The sequence below is a fragment of the Myodes glareolus genome, chromosome 26 (genome assembly GCF_982192425.1).
Source record: "Myodes glareolus chromosome 26, mMyoGla1.1, whole genome shotgun sequence".
Taxonomy (NCBI): Eukaryota; Metazoa; Chordata; class Mammalia; order Rodentia; family Cricetidae; genus Myodes; species Myodes glareolus.
The window spans coordinates 42,320,071-42,339,571 of record NC_142051.1 but is presented as its reverse complement, the minus strand read 5'-3'; the positions used below and the strand labels follow the sequence as shown (position 1 = coordinate 42,339,571).

The following is a 19,501-nucleotide window of genomic DNA, read 5'->3' as shown; positions in this document are numbered from 1 at the left end:
TTTTATTCATTGTTACTATTGTCTGTTTTTAAAGATGGTCTTGCTGTGTACCTCTGGCTGGCCTGGAACTCTCGATTTTCTTGCTTACTTATGCTTGTAAGTCCTAGGACAGTACTTTCCCACAGATTCTTAAATAAGTAAAGCTAGAAAGTTAATGTGCCAGGCATCGTTCACAAAAGTAAACAGATCCCCAGCTCCGGGTGCAGGCACCCTGCAGTGCTGGGCCGCGCAGGGTGTTTGGATCTCCACCCTAAGGGAGCACAGCAGCCAAGGAACATTCGATCCAGGTTTCAGTGAAGCCGACCGGGAAGCCCTTGACTGCGCAGAGGCCATGAGTTTCTGCAGCCCACTCTCAACTGGGAAACAGACACATCAGGTAGCAAGCCACTAAGTCAGCGGGCCTAGCAAGAAAAAAAAAAAAGCAGCATCTTAAGGCCAGAGCACAGGGCGGTGGTCTGATGGTGGGCTGACCTGCTAAACTTGGAGGAAGGGGGATGGTGCACTAAGACGAAACCTGAAAAACTAACAGCCATGTTCAGTGACCGAGAGGGAACGCAGTGTGCCTGGGGACGCTTGGAGGGGCACTAAGAAAACACGAGGTGACCCTGGCATTCCGGAAGGGTAGCTCCGGTGTCGATCCCCTCCGGGCAGAACTCACACGGGCGAGACGCTGGCACGTGGGACAGAAGGAACAGGAAAGAGAAAAGAGGCCGGAGCGAGCCGGCTCGCCACCGACCCGCCAGAACGCGGGTGCGGACGCCGGGCTCCCGGGACTCCCTGCAGCAGGAAGGTTACGGAGCGCCCGAGAGCCCGCCGGGTGCGCCCGTGCTCGCTTGCGCGCGCGCGCTTTTCCCGGACGAGCGGCTCGGCTGGCTCGCGGGCTGGGGGGGCGTGGCGCGTCCGGGAGGGGCGTGGCCTGGGCGTGGCCTCGGGCGCGGGTGTCGCGGAGGGAGGGTGTCGCGCAGAGGGAAGCGGCCCCGCGGCGGAGGGAGGGGAGGCCGAGTCCTGGAAGTGGAGCTCCGCGCTGGGACTGGTTCCTTCGCAGCCATTTTCTGTCCAACCAAACAGCCGATTGGAGACGGGAGCCAACCAGGGCTGCATTGGAGGTTTGTGTCTCGCTTCGGCCAATGATCGCTCCTAAACCGACTCCACTTTAGCTCGAATGAAATGTCCGTCTCCTCCCGGCGCCGTCCCCGCCGCCCAACGCCGCGTCGGTCGGGGGGCCACTCTCCGGCCGCAGCCTCCGGGAGGGCCGGGCCTCCGGGGCGAGGCCGCCGCTGTGCTTCGGGCCGGGCCGGGCGCGGGGCGGCGGGCGCTTTGTGCGCGGGGCCGCGAGCTCGGCCGAGCTGGGCCGGGCCGGGCGGCTGCGGGGCTCTCGCGGCGGCAGCCCCCGGGCCGGCTCCATTTTGTTGGGCGAGCGGGCGGGCGGGCGGGGAGGGAGGGAAGGCGGCCCGGGCGAGCGCGGCGCCCCGGAGCGGCCGCTTTGTCTCCCGCATCCCGGTGACGGCGGCTGCGGCGGCTGTGGGGTGCGGGCGGCGGGGAATGCGCTCAGCTGGGCCGCCCGGGCACCTGCGAGCCGAGCAACGAGCGGCCTGGCGCTCCCCCGGCCCGCTCCGCGCCTACAGCATGCAGCCATCTGGCGGCTGGCGCGCCCCGGACTTGCCCCGAAGGTGGGAAGGGAACCTCGGAGGTTTGCACGGTGGTTTCAGTCACTCGTGCTTGGTGGGGGGTGGGGGCGCGGGAGGGTCTGCGAGAACAAAGAATTACCGAGCACCCACAGATCGTTTTTCTGGCGCAAAGTGCTAGCTACAACAGGAGTGTTTGGTTTAGGCAAGGTTAGGTAGCAGGCGACCTTAAAAAAAAAATGGCATCCCGCTAATCCTCGAGGACCCTAGTTTTGTGGATCGTGCCACAAATCACCGGGGTGGCTTCACCTCTCAGTTCGGAAACTAGATCGGCAGCCGAAAGTGATGGCTCAACTCGCCAGTAGTAGTGGCATTAATAAACAGGAGCTTTACGGATGAAGTGTTGAGAGTTTTATCAGGATTTCTTTAAAAGGCAAATTCCTCCTCTGCGCTGCTCTTGTAGCTTAATTTAAGGATTCTATCGATGCGAAACTGTGGTTGTCGATGCCAAAGAATGGAGGTTGGAGGAAGGGAAGACTGCTTTTCTTGGATGCAGATTTGCATTTCTTCTAACATTAAAGCAGATGTATGCATTCCCTTGAGCTATTACAGATTATAAACCTGCCCCTAGGAAAATGTTTTCCATGCGAAGTGACAGCGTGATTTTATTCTTAATGGACTCAACCTAAATATATACTTAGCCAACTATTTGGGTTCCTTGTGTGGTAAAGGCTCTCCCCACACCCTTACTAAGCACTATTCATACACACACCCAACTCCTGTGCTTAAGTCTTCAAACACTTTAGAGCTACAGAGCAATTTTGGATCTAGAAAAGGGACATAATTTGGAAGGATGATACAAATTACTTTTAAGAGTCTAATATGTTAGGCAGTCTTGGCTGTCTGGTCCCTTTAATGCCGTTTTCAGAATTCAACTCAACAGCCCCAGTTTCTTCCCTGCTATTAACTACATCTCTTGCTTCAGTGGAAACCAGTATTCTTCCTTTAAAATTAACACTGGAAGGATTTTTGTTTTGCAAACCCCCATTTGTTTGATAAAAAGGGGGAAGGGAACGGTAAACAGGAAGGGTGCCAGTTCTGTCATTGGTTCTGATTTACTCAGTTATTTTTGCCTTACAGTGAGACCGACGTGCTGTCTAGATGTCATTTTAGTTCACAATGATGGCACTCCAAAACTACAAATAAGGGCCCTGTGGATTTTTTGTTTTGGTGGGCCCTCTGGGTGGTGTGTCTCTTTACTTCTAACATAAAATAAATGCATTACAGTCTGACATAATTTTTTTTCTTCCTTTTGAGTTAAAAAAAATTTATACATCCCTGAAACATTTAAGGAAGCCATCCTCAAAAGTTGAAGTTAACAGGTGGAGTATTTCTGTCCTTGGTGTTAATATAATGTATATAATTTGGCCCCTTAATTCGGAGTATTGTGATAAATATTGTTAAATTCAGATCAGGCAGTGGTAGCACACGCCATTAATCTCAGCACTGGGGAGGCAGAGGAAGCAGGTGGATCTCTGTGAGTTCAAGGCCAGCCTGGGCTACAGAGTGAGTTCCAGGACAGGCTCCATAGCTACTGGGAAACCCTGTCTTGGAAACTTTAAAAAAAAAAAATCCAATCCAGGGTTATGTTAGAAATATAACCTCCCTGTAGACCCTCCATTGAGTGAGTAAGTCTAGGAGGTAAGATAACCTGTGTTTCTAATTTTAAGAAAGCCTGTAGACTGCACTTTTTACTATTAAGAGATGTTTGTCTTTTAGGTTAAAATTGGACAAGGATCCACCACCTTTTGACAGGTGTTTGGGAGCATCCCCAATACACAGTTCTGACAGTATTTCATGACAGTAAGTATTTGACCATTTTGGTTAATTCTGTATGAAATAAAAGGACAGCTGATATATTGGAGAGGCTGTATAACAAACCTTAGAAGTCTGGACAGAAAGGCCCTGTACTCATCCCTTTGCCTCTGGTCAGCTCTCGGCACATGCTCACTGGTAAAGAGCCGGCCCTCCTGCGTCTGGGCTGTCTGTTCAGCTGGCAGGGTTATGTGCTGGATGGAAAGGGCTGAAGAAGGGGGATGCGGTTTTCTGGGAATGTCAGGAGGGGTCCTCCCTGGCCCAACATAGCCTAACAGATGGGTGTCACCGGTGTACCACAGGCTTGGAGATGGAGGCAGGTAGTTGTCCCAGATTGGGGTTTCACAGGCTAGTGCTGTGGCCGCTCCCACCTGGCCATCTGCCTCTTTGGGTCTGACTCTGTTATAGGATCTATGACCTTAGGCAGGGTACAGTTCCTGTGAGTCATGGTTGCTTCACTCTCAAAGGGAGATCTGCATTTGGTGGTCCCTCGGGCATAGTCTAGTGCTAAGAGTTTTCTCAGGTTAAGAAGGGAACCTTGTAAAGCCATGAAGGGGATTTGGATTGGATGCCAGAGACCTTGTGGAAGCAGTTTTGGAGAGTTCGCCTTGATAGTGTGCTAAGCTGGGCTGGGTGGTGATCCAGTTGGATAGAAAGGTGGGAACGGGGCTGCTTCTGCTGATCAGTCAGCCTAGACCAGGAGACTGGTGCCCTTTAGAGTCGCCAGCGAAGGAGATGAATTAAATTCCGGTGTTCACTGATGGTTGCTTACATGGCAGGCAAAACCGTGATTGTAACTTTGGTGTTTATGAGAGTGGAGGTACTATTTAATGAGTTCACTAGAAGAGTAGAGAAGAAAGAGCCAACAATAACCTTGGATTGAAGCTAGCAGTTAGGGGACAGAGTAAGAGTGTTGCCCTGGAAGTCTCGGGAGGGAATCGGGCAGTGGGGTCAGTCTGCAGTGGTAGATCTGGAAAGGCAACTTTTCGAGGGGTTTCGTTGGCGCCTTGGCGCTTAAGAGCCTGGGAATGGAAAGCTTCATAAGGACCATGTGACCCGTGAGAGTGAGCTAGACAGGGAGTGGGGCGGGGGGTGTGCTGCAGCCATGAGGGCACGCCATATTTAACGGGGCACATGTGTGTAGGGAGAGTGAGGAAGGCAGGCAGTGCTGAAAATAGAGGAGGTGAGGAATCCTGATAGTGTTTCTCACCCTGCAGAAAAGACAGAGCCCGGAAGAGGTTAGGTCTGTATGAGAGGAAAGAGCAAGAGCCAAGCTGTTTGAAAAGGCATAATTACAAGCGGCTGAGGCTGGTGTGCTCGTGGGGAGCATCATGGTGTGCTCGTGGGGAGCACCATGCCTCTGCTCGGGCCTTTTGCGCAGTAACCTGTCTCGGCAACCCCGATTCTTTCCATAGAGGATGGACGCGACCTGTTGCCGACACTTCTAGTTAGTGGGAGCTGCCTCCACCTCAGACAAGCCCAAGGGGCACACTGGTCCCAAACTCCAGAGCACATCTTGAACCACTGTAAGCGTCACTCTGCGTTTCTGAGCAGCTTAAGTGTTTTTGTTATATAATCAATAGACGGAGAATGGAGAGAGGTACATGGAAAGTCAGACTACGCACTATAGGAAAAGCGACCAGGACCATGTCTGTAAGGAATACGGGGCCCTAGGTTTGAGCCCCACTTACTCCATCAGCTTGGGCAGGTTCGCACCCTCACCTTCCCCTTCTTTTTAAAAATTACATTTAGTTAGTGTGTGTGTGTGTGTGTGTGTGTGTGTGTGTGTGTGTGTGTTGGGGTGATGGCGTGAATATGCATGCCATGGCCGGATGTGGAGGTCAAGGTCACTGTGAATGACTTCTCTCCTTCCCTGTGTGGGTCTGAGGGATCCAGCTCAGGTAGTTAGGCTTGGAGACAAGCCTGTGTGCCTGCTGAGCATCTCGCTGGCCTGTGGCTAAGCATCTTAAGCCGCAGCATAGGGCTGTGAACATCTCTGCGGTAGTTAGCAGTAGTCAATAAACACACAAGTTAGAGAAAACACTGTTTACCAATGCTTACTGTAGTAGCAGGTGATTAGTCTGGTTTGAATAGTGCTACTACTTTAAAATCAGAATAAAAATGCATTATCACGTTATCTTTAAAGAACAGCATTATCAATTCAGCTGAGTAGCGTAGTCGTTGGACCCAATGTAATGAAAAGATCTCTGAATTTCTGTTCCCCAGGCCTAGAAGGTATCCCAGTTAGACACGTAAATTCAGTCCTGGCCAACTGGGCCCCTTGTCGCCTTATCCTTGCATCCCTGGCCTTTCCATCCCTCTCCTGCCCTCTGCATCTACAGCCACGCATCTCCTGATGCGAATTCCAGCATCACTCTTCCCTTGAGCTCTCTGCAGCCAGGCAGAAGTGCTGTGTGGTCACTCGGTCCTGTGGACATGCAGGGCTCTGAGGGGATTGTCTCACCTCACTTCCCGCCGTAACAACAGTGTTGCAGACCCTTCTGTCTTCTGGCTCTAGTCCTGCTCCCTCCAGGCCATTTTCTGTACTGGACGATAGTCTTGTACTAGAACTCGCCCTTTGAATGCTCTTGTCCACGGGGGAGCAGCTTAGGGTTTTGTGTGTGTATATATGTGTGTGTTTCTCTATTTCTTTCTGAAACGTCATTGCACACTCACCCCCACTCCCTTTGGGCCTGATTTCTATTCTTTTAGTCTCAGTTTAAATGCCATATCCTTTTGTTGTTTGGTTTTTCAAGACGTTTCTTTATGTAGTCCCATGTGTCCTGGAACTCGCTCTGGCCTCAAACTCAGAGATCCACCTGCTTCTGCCTCCTAAGTGCTGGGATTAAAGGCGTGCGCCACCACCACCACGAGCTAAATACCATCTCCTAATGGAGCTTTTTTTTCTTGGCCGCCTCAGACTAGTGAAGCCCTTTTGAAGTAAGGTCACTAGCAAAACCTCTTTATTTTTCTCATCACTGGCAGCATTAGCAGTTGACTGATTGATTGTCATTATTTATGTAAATATATAACAATATGGAACATTGTCATTATACTGTGCTCGGTATTTACAGATAGGTCTTCTGATCCATACAGAAGCCTGTTAGCGTAAGTCCTCTGTTCATCCACCTTGTTGAAGGTCTCGTGGCCAGTGAGGAGCAGGAAATTCAGACTGGGCAATTGCAGAGCCCGTGGACTGGGAGCCCATGCACTGCTCTCTACTCCCTCACCCTGTCCCCAGATTACATAATACTTGTTTTCTCTGCAGGAAGAGGACGGAGCCCTTATCTGTTATTTGCTGTTGGATGGCCACACAGCGTGGACCAGTAAACACTAAGTATTCACTCAGTGAAATATTTGTTGGCCGACTTTCATCTATTCTCTTTCATAAAAATTCGATAGAAAAACAACCCTTTCGCCTTTATAACAAGCTTTCCCCACTTCCTCGCATACAGCAGGGCAGCTGGCATGCTGTGAGACCCAGAGCTGAGGCTGCTTATCCCAGCAGTGCCGGCTGCTGGTGGAGCAGAGTGGAGGTTACACAGGCGGGGTTAATGGTAGATAGGTAGAGTGGAGGTTACACAGGCGGGGTTAATGGTAGATAGGTAGAGTGGAGGTTACACAGGCAGGGTTAATGGTAGATAGGCAGAGTGGAGGTTACACAGGCGGGGTTAATGGTAGATAGGCAGAGGTGAGGGACAGAAGGTGTGAAGCCACGGGGACTGCATGCCAGGCACTGTCTTCGCAGCTCTGCCGTGCTAATTCTGACAGCCTGCAAGAGAGGAGTGCAGGTGGTCCGCGGGACAACCCCAGTGCCAGTGGACAGCACGATGGCAGGCATCGGGCCTTTCGCTCTGGTATCCTTGGTTGTATTTATAAATTAATTCATCTCTAGTCCACCTAGCTCTTAGAACAGTCTCTTGCCCGGGGGGCGTTAAGGCTAGTATCCTGTGAACATTCACTTAGCCAAGAATTTCAGTTAGCCAACCTCATTAGTCAAGATTTAGTTCCAGTTGTGGGTTCTGAATCAAATCTTTTGGTCTTATTTCCTTTAAAACAGTGAACCCTCAGCTGTTCTAGTAGAGCATCTCTCCATGGCCAGTAGGTCCATTGTCATAGCCCTGAAAGCATTTATGATCAAAGACGTAGCCTTTCTGTTGGGGTGGTGGTTGCCATGTGCTAGTTAGTATAAGATGTGGGGGCAGTACCTGTCCATGTATATAGAAATGAGTGTGACTTTCCATCTCCATGGACAAAGGCTCCTTTAAACAGTTATAAGTTACAGAAATGTATCGGTCTGCAACGGAATTAGACAGCAAAGCCAACAGATGCATGGGAGACATGCCATGTTGAAAACTTGGAAATCAGCCTGGTGCATTGGTTTAGAAAAAACCCACAGCGATGGAGAATATACTCTATGAGGAGTGGGCTGCTGCCGTCAGTACCGACTTCTAGGCCTTAGCTCAGTGTGCCAGTGAGACTCCACATGCTTGCCATGTGGACATGCAGCCTTAGGTTCTCCACACACAGGCCAGTCCTTCCATGTTTAGTATTTGCAAAGCAGAAAGCCTTCTGGATCTGCCGGTGGTAAAATTAAATGAAATCTGTTCAGGGCTAACCCCCCACCCCCGATTTTTTTTCTCTTAGAGATCTTGTTTCTCATAGCCCTAAGCAAAATAAGGCAAGTTGGGGCTGAGGAAGAGCGTAGTTGACTCAGTCCTCACTGCATGAGAACCTAAGTTCAGTCCAGAATACATATGGAACAGCCCAGCATCTGTGCGCGCGTGTGCCTGCCTGTGTGTGTGCCTGCCTGTGTGTGCACCTGTGTTGGAAACAGGCACATCTCTGGGTTCTGTGGCCGACACCCAAGCCTGGTGACTAGTTGCAGGCCTGTGAGAGACCGTCCATAAAACAAGGTGTCTGCCTGAGGAATGATACCTGAGGTTGACCTCGGGCCTCCACGACACAGAGAGTCACTGTAAGGCTTGTTCTGGTCATCTCTGTATTCTGTATTCAGGTCTCTTCAGTATTTCCTTTTGTTTAAAGAATCAAAAAATTTGAGGAGCTAAGGGAAAATACTTGTATTAGACCAGAGGTGATGAGCTCATTTAGAACCTGATGTAAAGCTAGGGATGGCGGCATTATGCCCGTCTTCTCAGGTTTGGGTCAAGGCAGGAGGACTTGTGTTGTGTGTTCAGCTGTCTGTGTGACGAGACCCTGCTGGAAAAAGGGGGGCACTTACTTTTAGGTGGCAGGGAGGAGTGCTGCAGGAGCTAAGGGTGACTGGTGCTTGGGCACTGGGCGTCTGGAAGGGACGGGCTGGCCCACTGCCCAGGAACTGCTGTGCTCGCTTGATCTGGTGTTCCAAGGAGAAGTGTGAGTTAGGGCTGACTGTTCTATATTTGAACATTATGTAGTTGAAAAGCAAGAGGCGTGTACTTTAGATTCATTTTGTTTGTTCCTCTATTGATTTTACACTTACTACATATGGAAGATGGACAGGAATGTTGGGTAGTTAGCAGATTATTGAGAAACTTCCTAATCAAGGAATGTATTTCAGTAAGGTAAACTGAAAATTAGAATTGGTTGACCCAGCGAGACTGTGCTGAGCCCTGTTTTCCGAAGAGCACTAACAGACTTCGTCTCCTTAGATGGATGGCGATAGCTCGACGACAGACGCTTCTCAACTGGGCATTTCCGCGGACTACATAGGAGGGAGCCACTATGTTATACAGCCTCACGATGGTAAGACGCACAGCTAGAATCAGACACGCTAGGGCACCAGAGTCTTGACAGCAGAGTGAACATTTGCATGCCGTGGTTCCCTGGAATCTAAATGAGGGCCTGGTCTAGGGACCCAGTCTATATTCCCACCTGTCTGGGAGGCTGGAGCAGGAGGGCTACAAGTTCAGGACAAGCCTAATCAGCTCGATGAGCCCCTGTCTCAAAAAGTTATGGCCAGGTATGGTAGTGCAGTTAGGGCTTTAACCCAGCACTCAGGTGGCAGAGGCCAGCCTGGTCTACATAGAGTGTTTTGGGACAGCCAGGGCTACATAGAGAAACCCTGTCTCAAACAAAAGAGAAGTGGGGAGGAGATGAAGGGACAGGAGCGAAAGGCATCAGCTGGATAGAACTCAGTGCTCTGTCCTCCCCTAAGACCCTTGCTTCAGTCCACGTATCCCAAAAGCCAACCCGTTGTAGCAGGCACACCCTGCTGTCTTTATTAGATACACTCTTTGGGAGAGTGGCGAGGCCTAGGCAGAATTCTCTAAAAGGGAGCTCTAAAACGTGTCAGACTTTAGCACTGACTCCCTCTGAATAGTAAGGGGAATTCTTATGCTAATCACCAGGAATAGTTTGCTTTTGTAGCATTTTAATTTGTAAAATTAGACATTAACCTGTATTTTTTAGGAGCTCTGAAGGGATTAGTGTTACTAGATACTATATTATTTTCCAGTTGGGTCAGTCTTAATTTTTTAAAAATCTACAGAATTTAATATAAAATTTATATGAACAGGTTATGTAAGTGCTAGCTAGGAGTTTTATACTTTACATATACAAGTTTATAGAAACTTGGCTTTAGACAAACATAAACTTGGTCTAGTAATATTTAAGGAGCGTAGGTTACAAACTGAGTTTTATAGCTAAGTTAGGCAGTGAATGAGGCTTGACTCTGCCAGTGCTGGGGATTGAGCCCAAGACCTCGTGGGTGCCCGTCAAACATTTTGAGTTCCTTCTTCTAGTGGTGAGCATCTGCTCTGTGAAACCAAGTCCCAGACACACAAAGCTGACCCTGGCATCAGGAAAGAATCTTGACAGGGAAATGAAAAGGGAAGGAATTGTAACACTGTCACAAGAAGCAGCACAGAGAACTAGCCAAGGCACTGCCTGGAAGGGGAGGGCACTCTGCACGGTGTTAGTGGGGCCTCTTGAAGAGTGAGTGGTGGGTTTTACATGACAGCAAAGACAAAAGAATTGTAGGCACTGGGTTTGATATGAATGGGTCAGCACTAACCCTGAGGAAATGTGGAAACACAGTTAGCATGGTCTTGGAGGAGCACTGGGTGATGAGCCACAAGGCTCTTGCTTTAGATCACCAGATTGTCTTTCCAAAGTGGAAGGAAAATATGAGGAGTGTTAAACAATTCTTTTTACTTGTGTGTTTGTGCATGGGTGAACCTATATGCACCATGTGTGTGCAGTTGCCTGTGGAGGCAGAGGGCATCAGATCCCTTGGAACTGGAGTTACAGGCGGTTGTGAGCTGCCTGATGTGGGTGCTGGGAACCGAACCCGGGTCCTCTGCAAGAGCAGTAAGTGCTCTTAACCGCTGAGCCATCTCTCCAGTCCCTAAACCTAATTCTTAAAAAACTTTCTTTAGATACTGAGGACAGCATGAATGATCATGAAGATACAAATGGTTCAAAAGAAAGTTTCAGAGAACAAGATATTTATCTTCCAATTGCAAATGTGGCTAGGATAATGAAAAATGCCATACCTCAAACAGGAAAGGTAACGTAGAGGAGACTTTGTCTGGCTTTTCTTTCCAGGGGGAGGGAGAGGGAGTGGAAACTGGAAGACACATGTATACATAGTCCAATCAGTAGCGAGCTATTGATTTCCATCCCCAGCCTTTTAGCACATCAAATATTTGTTTGTGACGACGTGGCTACCTCAGTGTCTGTCTTCAGTCCCCCCCCATACACTCCATACACACACCTAGAGTGCCAGTGGCTGAGGTGGCACTGGACTGGTAGCTGTGAGGGTTCCAGGACACCTTGGTATTTGGAAACAGCTGTTTACATTTTTATACAAATAGAGGCGATACGCACCTCAGTTCACACACACACACACACACACACACACACACACACGCACGCATGCACGCGCACGCACAAACACTCAAACACATGTCTTAGACTCCTCAGTCAGGTGTGGTGGCACTTGCTTTTAATTCTAGCATTTGGGGAGCCAAGGCAGGATTGCCAAGAGTTCAAGGGCCACATAGCAAGTTCCATACCAGCCTTGGCTACATGATGAGACCTTGTATTATAAAACCTTATCACTCAGCCTATCATTTGGTCTGAGGTAAATTTCTTACTTTATATATTGCTTCATATATAATATATATGCATATTTATATTAACCTTTTCCATTACTTTTATAAACCTTCTTTTGAAAGTAAAACTTCCAAATAAATATACTGATAATACATTACTCACACTGTAATTCTGATCTGAGATATTTCTACTTATGTTTCAGGGCAGAGCAATTGTTCTAGATTTGCTTTTAAGTAGCTCATGCTTGCTCAGTCTCTAATCAGAACCCCAGCCATCTGGGTCACCAACAGCTGAAATGTGGCTGCTTTGAAAGGAGTCATCCCACAATTAAACCACTATATTTTAGAGGTCTGTTGTGAGGACAGTGATCACATGGTTCTGCTATAATATGCAATATATATTATAGCATATACACATGCTAGGTAAAGTCATGGACATGGCTTCACATGGAAGCAGACAAAGTCAGACACTTAGCTTGCATCCTATTGTTTCTGTCCAGTCGATTATGCAACTCATTTACTTCTCCATCGTATAAAATGGACATGGAGGTAAATGACGGTGTATGTGTTTATTTAGGGAGGAGTGTGTGTGTGCTCATGTGTGCTTGTGTATGTGCAATTGCATACATGTACACATGCCACAGAACATGTATAAAGGGTAGGGGACAACTTATGGTTCAGTTCTTTCCTTCCATCATTTGGGCCCTGGGGACCAAAAACTCAGGTGGTCAGGTTTGGTTGCAAGCACTTACCTACTGAGCCATCTTGATAGGACCCAACCACAATAATTTTTCAGGGAGGAATCTGAGAGTCAGCTACTGCTGTGGCTCTAGAATTGCTTATCTATTTTGTTTTCATCATTAGACCTTTATTTTATCTGTTTATGTATGCTTGTATGTATGTATTGAGACAGGGTCTTACTGTGAAGCTATGCGTGGCCTGGAACTTGTTGTGTAGCCCAGGCTGGCCTTTGCCTACTTCTGCCTCTCAAGAATGAAAAACATTTACCACCATGCCCAGCAGAACCCAGAGCTTTAGAAGAATTGTCATTCTTCATAGTGATGTGGAGGGTGTGTGCTGTTGTAGGCTGCACTCAGAACCCAAACCTGACATTGTCTAGCCTCAATAGGATCAGTAATTTACTCTTTAAGTCTTCTGTTGTTGGAGGGCCCGCTTGTTCTTCCCGGCTGCCCTACTAACTTAGCCCTGAAATAATCACACAGAAACTGTATTATTTAAAACACTACGTGGCCCATTAGCTCTAACTTCTTATTGGCTAACTCTTACATCTTAATTTAACCCATTTCTATTAATCTGTGTATCACCACAAGGTTGTAGCCTACCTTCTCCCAGCATTCAGTCCAGTCCTTTCTGCCTACCTAAGTTCTGCCCTACCAACAGGCCGAGGCAAGTTTCTTTATTCATTAATTGTAATCACAGCACACTGAGGGGACTCCCACATCATTCTGTGAATTCAAACTTTGTATTTTCTGAACTTACTTCTTTTTAGCATTTTATTTGTGTGTATCAGTGTTTTGCACAAATGTATATCTGTGCACCTAGTACATACCTGGTGCCTGAGGTAGCCAGAAAAGGGAGTCAGATCTTCTGGAAGTGGAGTTAGATGGTTGTGAGCCACCATGTGGGTGCTAGAAATGGAACCCATGTCTTCTGGAAGAGCAGCCAGTACTCTTAACCACTGGACCAACACTTCAGTCCAGGTTTTTTGGGTGTGTGTGTGTTTATTTTGTATGTCCTTATTCACGGAAATGCTGAGAAGTGTTCCCTGAGTCTTGGCCCTCCGTGTGCTCAGTGCAGGCATACTGGGGTTGACCTTCCGTCCCTGTGGGATGGAAGCTGCTCAGTGTCCATAGCGGCGACTCTTAGCCATCTCAGTTCTGGTCGATTTGAGTAGTTGCAGAAGTTCCTTTCACTTTTATGTCCGTTTTTGTTCTGTTTATTCTGAGTCCGAATCGGCTGTTGCCGACATTGTTAATATTTAAGGGACTGAAGCCCAACCGTCCTCCACGCAGGGAGTGTGGCACAGTTGCCAGAGTGCTGGCCCAGCATGCAGGAGCCCTGGGCTTTTATAACTGGGCATGGTCCCAGCCCTTGAGAGGCAGAGGCAGGAAGATCAAAGGTTCAGGTTATCGTTGGCTACATAGAGAGCGCCCAGCCTGGGCTACATGAGAACACGTGTTAAAAGGTGTCTGTCAGTACAGTGTGGAATGGTGTGTAGCTTTGTTTTCCCAGGTGTTAAGAATGTAATACTTACATTTCTACAAATTCACCTACGTTTTTTTTTTCTTCTTCAGATTGCAAAAGATGCCAAAGAATGTGTTCAGGAATGTGTGAGTGAGTTCATAAGCTTCATCACGTCTGAAGCGAGTGAGCGCTGCCACCAGGAGAAGCGGAAGACGATCAATGGGGAGGACATCCTTTTCGCCATGTCCACCCTAGGCTTCGACAGCTATGTGGAGCCTCTGAAGCTGTACCTCCAGAAGTTCAGAGAGGTGAGCGGTGATGAGAGGGACTCTGGGTTTGTGCTGCCAGGCGGCAGACCACTGAAATAATTCAGGCTTTGGTTCCCCGTCTGTAATGAGACTTCCACCGTAGGATTACTGAAAAGACTGAGTGGTGGGCAGTGCTGCTGGGTTAACTTAGGAGCTGTTGGTCAGCGTGGGACTTCTCACTGACCGTCCCTTTGTGTGTATGCAGATGATCCACATCTGCTGTCTAGCACTTGGCACTTTAGTTTTTGTGACAGGTCTCACTGGGTCAGAAGCCCCGTACCTGGCTAGGCTGGCTGGCCAGTAAGTGCCCAGGACCCTCCTGCCAGCTTCCCAGCACTGGTATACACCAGCTCTTAGTGGATCGTTAGGACTCTGGGCTCGGGTCCTGCTCTCTGAAGGTGTCTTTAGTCCCTGGAAATTGGTAGGTTTTGCATGGAATAATTTAAGTGGGAAAACAGAGTCCATAATACTCTTCCAAGTATTTCCCACAATACTTTCTTAGATGCTGAAGAGTACCACAGACCTGGAAAGCAGGTGGACTTTTGAGGTCTCTGCTTTAAACTAATTTGCATTTGAAGATATTAAACACTATGTACGCTTGGAGCTTCCCAGTATTTCCCAGCTGGCTGTCCACACCGACGACACACAGGAACATGCCATGAAGGGTTAATAAAATACTGTTACGGTTGTCCAACTCAAGCTTCCAATTTTGGACATCACATTCTCATTTAGAAACAGTTCAAATGTGAACCGTTGTTTTGGCTTTCTTATTCCCTAGGCCATGAAAGGAGAGAAGGGCATTGGTGGAGCCGTCTCGGCTACTGATGGGCTAAGTGAGGAGCTCACAGAAGAAGCCTTCAGTAAGCATTTTGCAAGCTGTTGCTGGGGGTGGGCTGTCGAGTCAGGTGCAGAGCAACTTGTCAGGACCCTGTTCTAAATGACCTCTACAAGTTCATGTCCTTGTGTGAAGTCAGCGTAAAAACGTGGAGATGTTAACTGGGAGGACACGAAGAGCTGTGGCCTGTAACAAACTGGTGTGATGTACACGTCAGCACAGGAGACGTCAACCCACAGCGCCTGCTGCTGTCCTGTGTTCTCTGGCCACGCCCCGTGGTGAGACTGGGGCCAAGCATAGTGTCCCTGTTGCTAAGTACAATGCGGTGAATTGGAAGACACAACAGGACAAAAATGTGACTTTTATTTTTTTGGAGACTTTTTAAAAAGAAAATAGAAAGTTTATGATCTTACATAGGATTATATTCTGCATATATGGGAGAACTGTAGTTGGTCATTAATGACTTGAAATTAAGGTTGAGGCCAAGAATGTAAGATTATTTTCCCTTTAATTTTTTTCTTCTCCTCTTTCTTTAGCTAACCAGTTACCAGCTGGCTTAATAACTGCAGATGGCCAACAACAGAATGTCATGGTTTACACAACGTCCTACCAACAGGTACGGTGCTGTCTCTGCATTTCAGGTGCTTCAAACACAGACTGTAGTCACTAAAGTCACTGGTTTTGCTTAATCACCCAAAATTTCAACTTACTATTAAGGATGTAATAAAACTGTTTTTTCGAAATATTAGTTAGTGTCAGAACGCCTTAATGGTGAAGACATTTCACAGGTGCTCATATCTGTAGAGAAGATCCTGGCATAGCTCCAAGGGGCGGCAGGCAGCGGCTAACTGTGGGGAGCAGATCTGTCCGGGGCACATTACTTTAAACTTTGAGATATCATAATTTACGTTTTGCAATCCTAGATTTCTGGTGTCCAGCAAATTCAGTTTTCGTGACCTGAAGAAATGATGGAAGAGGCTGTGGAGAGTCCAACCGAGTCTGGAGCCGGCCTCGGGAGGAAGTGAGGGCCAGGTCGCCTGTTTGTACAGTAAGCAGCTGTAATGTAGCTTCCTGATGCTTGACTCATTGAGGTGTTAATTCTGACTTGAGAATCTTTTTCATGGATAATTTTAAAGAAAAAAATTGGACTTCAAAAGTATTAAAATATTTTTGTTTTGTATGAGAGTTTGTTGCTCTGTATGACGCCTGTATGCATTGTATATTGCAATTTATTCCTGTCAGAGATTTGTAGACAGTTTCTTATTTTCATATTGAATCATGTTATTTTGTAATTCAAGTAAGCAGCTGGGTTAATTCATGATGTTTGCCCTTTTAATAAAATATGAGGGTAGAGTTCATTTTGAATGCAAGTTGCCTTTATTAAAATTTTGAGTTTGTCTTGGCTTATACTATCTTGCATGATAACCTAGCTAGATTTTTGCATTTACTTTATTTATTGAAATTAATTTTTTTTTGGTAAAACAGTAATAGCTTAAGCAGTATCTTTTTTCAATGTAATTGAATAATTAAGTTGATGCAGAAGCAAGTATTGTCTGGCCTATAAACTTGGTGCCCATCACTGTCCGTAACCTGTTCAGGTAGCTTTAGTTATTATTATGTGTTAGAATTCATTTCCATTTGACAGCCCATAAGACAGTTTCTCTGCGTAGCTTTGGAGCCTGTCCTGGAACTAGTTCAGAAAACCAGACTGGCCTCAAACTCACATAGATCCACCTGCCTCTGCCTCCCGAGTGCTGGGATTAAAGGTGTGTGCCACTGGACAGGGAAGTAGTCCCTTTCTTAAAAGCATTATAGCGTCCTCTTTAAGAAGAGGGTGTCTTGGTTCACGATAATGTCATATCACCTTTGCACGGAAAGGTTAGACTCCTGTTGAGCTGTGGGGACTAGAAAGGCGGGTGTGGTTCTGTGCAGGCCGTTTACATGGAAGAGTGAGCACGCAGGAGAGCAGTGAAGACTGCGGACAGAGTGATGCGGAGCCTCGGGGTTGCTGTCATGCTGTGCAGTGAGCAGAGATGATGCAGCTTTGTACAGTCAGTAGTGTGTGCTCGGGTTCCTTTGCTGAAGTGAAGACTTATTTCTCATCTATTCTTTCTAGTAATGATTACTTTAAATTTTTGTGCATGTGGTGGTTGTAGTTTTGTCTCTATCAAAAAATGGCTTTTTGTCCAGAAGGAAATTTGTGAGACTCTAATGGAGGAAGGAGAGCAACTTCCTGGATACAAACCGGACGGTAACAGCCACTTTGTCAGGAGCCTTGGAGAACATGGCTGTCTATTCAGAGATAACTCCTCCCTCTTGTACCCCTTTCAATAATATCTTCATGGTAGAAAATGCACATAGGAAAGAAGGGCAGAGGATGGTTAAACAAAATGAAGTCATCCTACTGTGTTGAAATAACCAATGTTAATATTTTGATAAATCATCTGTCCTTTTACTTTGCTAAATATGTATATTTTTATAAAAATGGGTTTATGTTGTACACACTGTTTGTAACCAGCTTTTTCACTTAACAATATATTGTGAACATCTTCCCAGGTTGTGAATGGCCTTCCGCATCATGTTTTCTGGGTTTTTATTCTGTTGTATGACTAAATCATGATTAATTTATTTAATCGCTTACTGGAGATTTTTTACTCTTTTCATCTCTTTATAGTTATAAATAGCCCTTCACTGAACCTTGTATAAATCATAACTTTTTTGAAATAAATTCTTAGAACTGCTGGGTTACCAGACACATAGAGAGGGAAGGTTTTGCTCCAGAGTGGGGGTGGGGATGGGGGGTCACTTTTGGAGTGTGTCTTACCTGGACACTGTCGCTGCCTTACCAACAGTGTGAGACCCTGGGCATCAGACCATCTCGACAGCTACGCAGAGGGTGAGAGTGAAGATAAAAAAGCATAACATCAAAACAGGACTTGGAACCCAACTGTGAGGGATATCTTTTGAGGCAAAAGCAGGTCAACTCCGGGCTATATCTCCTTACTCATGCAGAGAAGAGAACAGACTGTGTGTGCCTGATACATGTCCTTTGTGTTCAGCAAGTGTTGGCTTCATGGTCGTCCTGACTCACATCTGATAGCATCCTCAAGCCAAAAATAATTTTATAATTTTTAAAATACTTTTAATGATTTAAGTTACAGGTGTCATAAGGGAGTTAAACTTTCCTGATTTTGATGTTTGGTGCAGTGGTGTACAAGTTGTTAGTATTTATTTCTCTCCTCCATGTAATATGTATGCAGTATTTTCCTTTCTTGAAAAAACATGCCTTATTGCCTTGGTGAGCAAAAGAAACCCAATAACATTTAATATTCTACTTATAAATTCTTAGGAGGCTCTATCTCCAGTGTGTCCAGTGGAGCAATGAGATGGAATCAACAAAAGGCTGGCAGGGTGGCACAGTGGGTAAGGCACTTGCTGCCAAGACTGACCTGAGTTCAGTCCCCCATCCCTCTTCCGTGCACATGCACACACAATAAATATACAATCTTATCATTTGCGAGATGTAACTATATATAGTTGAGGAAGTTATGCTTTATCAGCAAGGAATATATATATATATATATACATACATACATACATACGTACACTTTATATGATAAAATATGCCACCAGACCCCACACACAAATGTAATGACAGGGTTCTGGGCAAGGACAAGGCATAAGCAGTACCTATCTGCCAGCAAGGCTCATCCACACATGAATAGTCCTCATCGCTGGGCTTTTAGGAAACCAAATCCAGGTGAGATTGGTGGCACGCTGCCAGAAGGGCCCGTCCTTGTGAGGCTGAGGCAATGAGACAGGCTGGAGAGGGCTCAGAGGTTAGGACTGCTCAGTATTCTCGCACAGGACTCAAGTTTGGTTCCCAGCACACACACGCTGGGTGGCTCACAAGCATCTGTATGTACCTCCAGATCTAGGGGATGAGATGACTCATTTCCCCACCAGTTCTGCACTCATGCACATCCCTGCTCCTCTAATTTAACACACACACACACACACACACACACACACACACACACACACTTTGGAAAGCAATCAGCAGATGAGAACATGCAAGGGAATATCTGGGCCATTTGATTAAATGCAGTTTTGCTTCTTACTCTGGCAAAAATAACTTGGAAAATGCTTCCCTGGGGCTGGGGAGATGGTTAATTGATTCCATGCTCGCCAATCATGCATGTTCAGTTCACAGGAGTCCTGTAAAACTGAAAAGGCAGAATGTGCCAGATTCCAGTACTAGTGAGGTGAAGACAAGTTCCCAGGCCAGTGAGCGGCCCGTTTATTGTTACATTTTCTCATCTGTTGTAAGTGGATTCCCCAGAACTGCAAGTGCTGCTGTACAGGTCTGTGTTTCCCGACTTCTCTGTAGACTTTAAACACCCTGTAGTGCTGGGTATCACATCACAGGCCTTGTAATTTCTGCACTAAATCAAGAATTTAGACTGGGCGGTGCTGGTGCACACCTTTAATCCCAGCACTCAGGAGGCAGAGGCAGGCGGATCTCTGTGAGCTTGAGGCTAGTCTGGTCTACAAGAGCGAGTTTCAGGACAGCCAGAGCTACACAGGGAAACCCCG

The 19,501-nt window shown here is 47.0% G+C and overlaps 1 protein-coding gene across 10 annotated transcripts; it reads left to right on the top strand.

Annotated features, from left to right (window-relative positions):
* Window positions 1–263: 263 nt before the first annotated feature.
* Nfyb (nuclear transcription factor Y subunit beta) lies at window positions 264–17,533 on the top strand. 10 transcript variants are annotated; one of them, XM_085683161.2, is made up of 9 exons: window positions 951–1,106; window positions 3,405–3,488; window positions 4,916–5,026; window positions 9,152–9,245; window positions 10,880–11,010; window positions 13,873–14,070; window positions 14,849–14,930; window positions 15,442–15,521; window positions 15,829–17,473. In XM_085683161.2, the coding sequence occupies exons 4-9, from the start codon at window positions 9,152–9,154 to the stop codon at window positions 15,859–15,861; spliced, it is 618 nt and encodes a 205-aa protein (XP_085539287.1). In that variant the 5' UTR covers window positions 951–1,106; window positions 3,405–3,488; window positions 4,916–5,026; the 3' UTR covers window positions 15,862–17,473. The 10 variants fall into 10 exon arrangements, with proteins under 10 accessions (XP_048274226.1, XP_085539287.1, XP_085539293.2 ...); XM_048418269.3 differs by lacking the exons at window positions 951–1,106; window positions 4,916–5,026 and adding an exon at window positions 264–376; XM_085683167.2 differs by lacking the exon at window positions 10,880–11,010 and having other exon boundaries at window positions 15,829–17,533.
* The last annotated feature ends 1,968 nt before the right edge of the window (window positions 17,534–19,501 follow it).

Excerpts from the sequence above, each read along its gene's own strand:
- Nfyb (XM_048418269.3), top strand. Across the intron at positions 9,246-10,879 it reads TGTTATACAGCCTCACGATG|ATACTGAGGACAGCATGAAT; the intron begins GTAAGACGCACA and ends AACTTTCTTTAG. Across the intron at positions 14,931-15,441 it reads GCTCACAGAAGAAGCCTTCA|CTAACCAGTTACCAGCTGGC; the intron begins GTAAGCATTTTG and ends CTCTTTCTTTAG.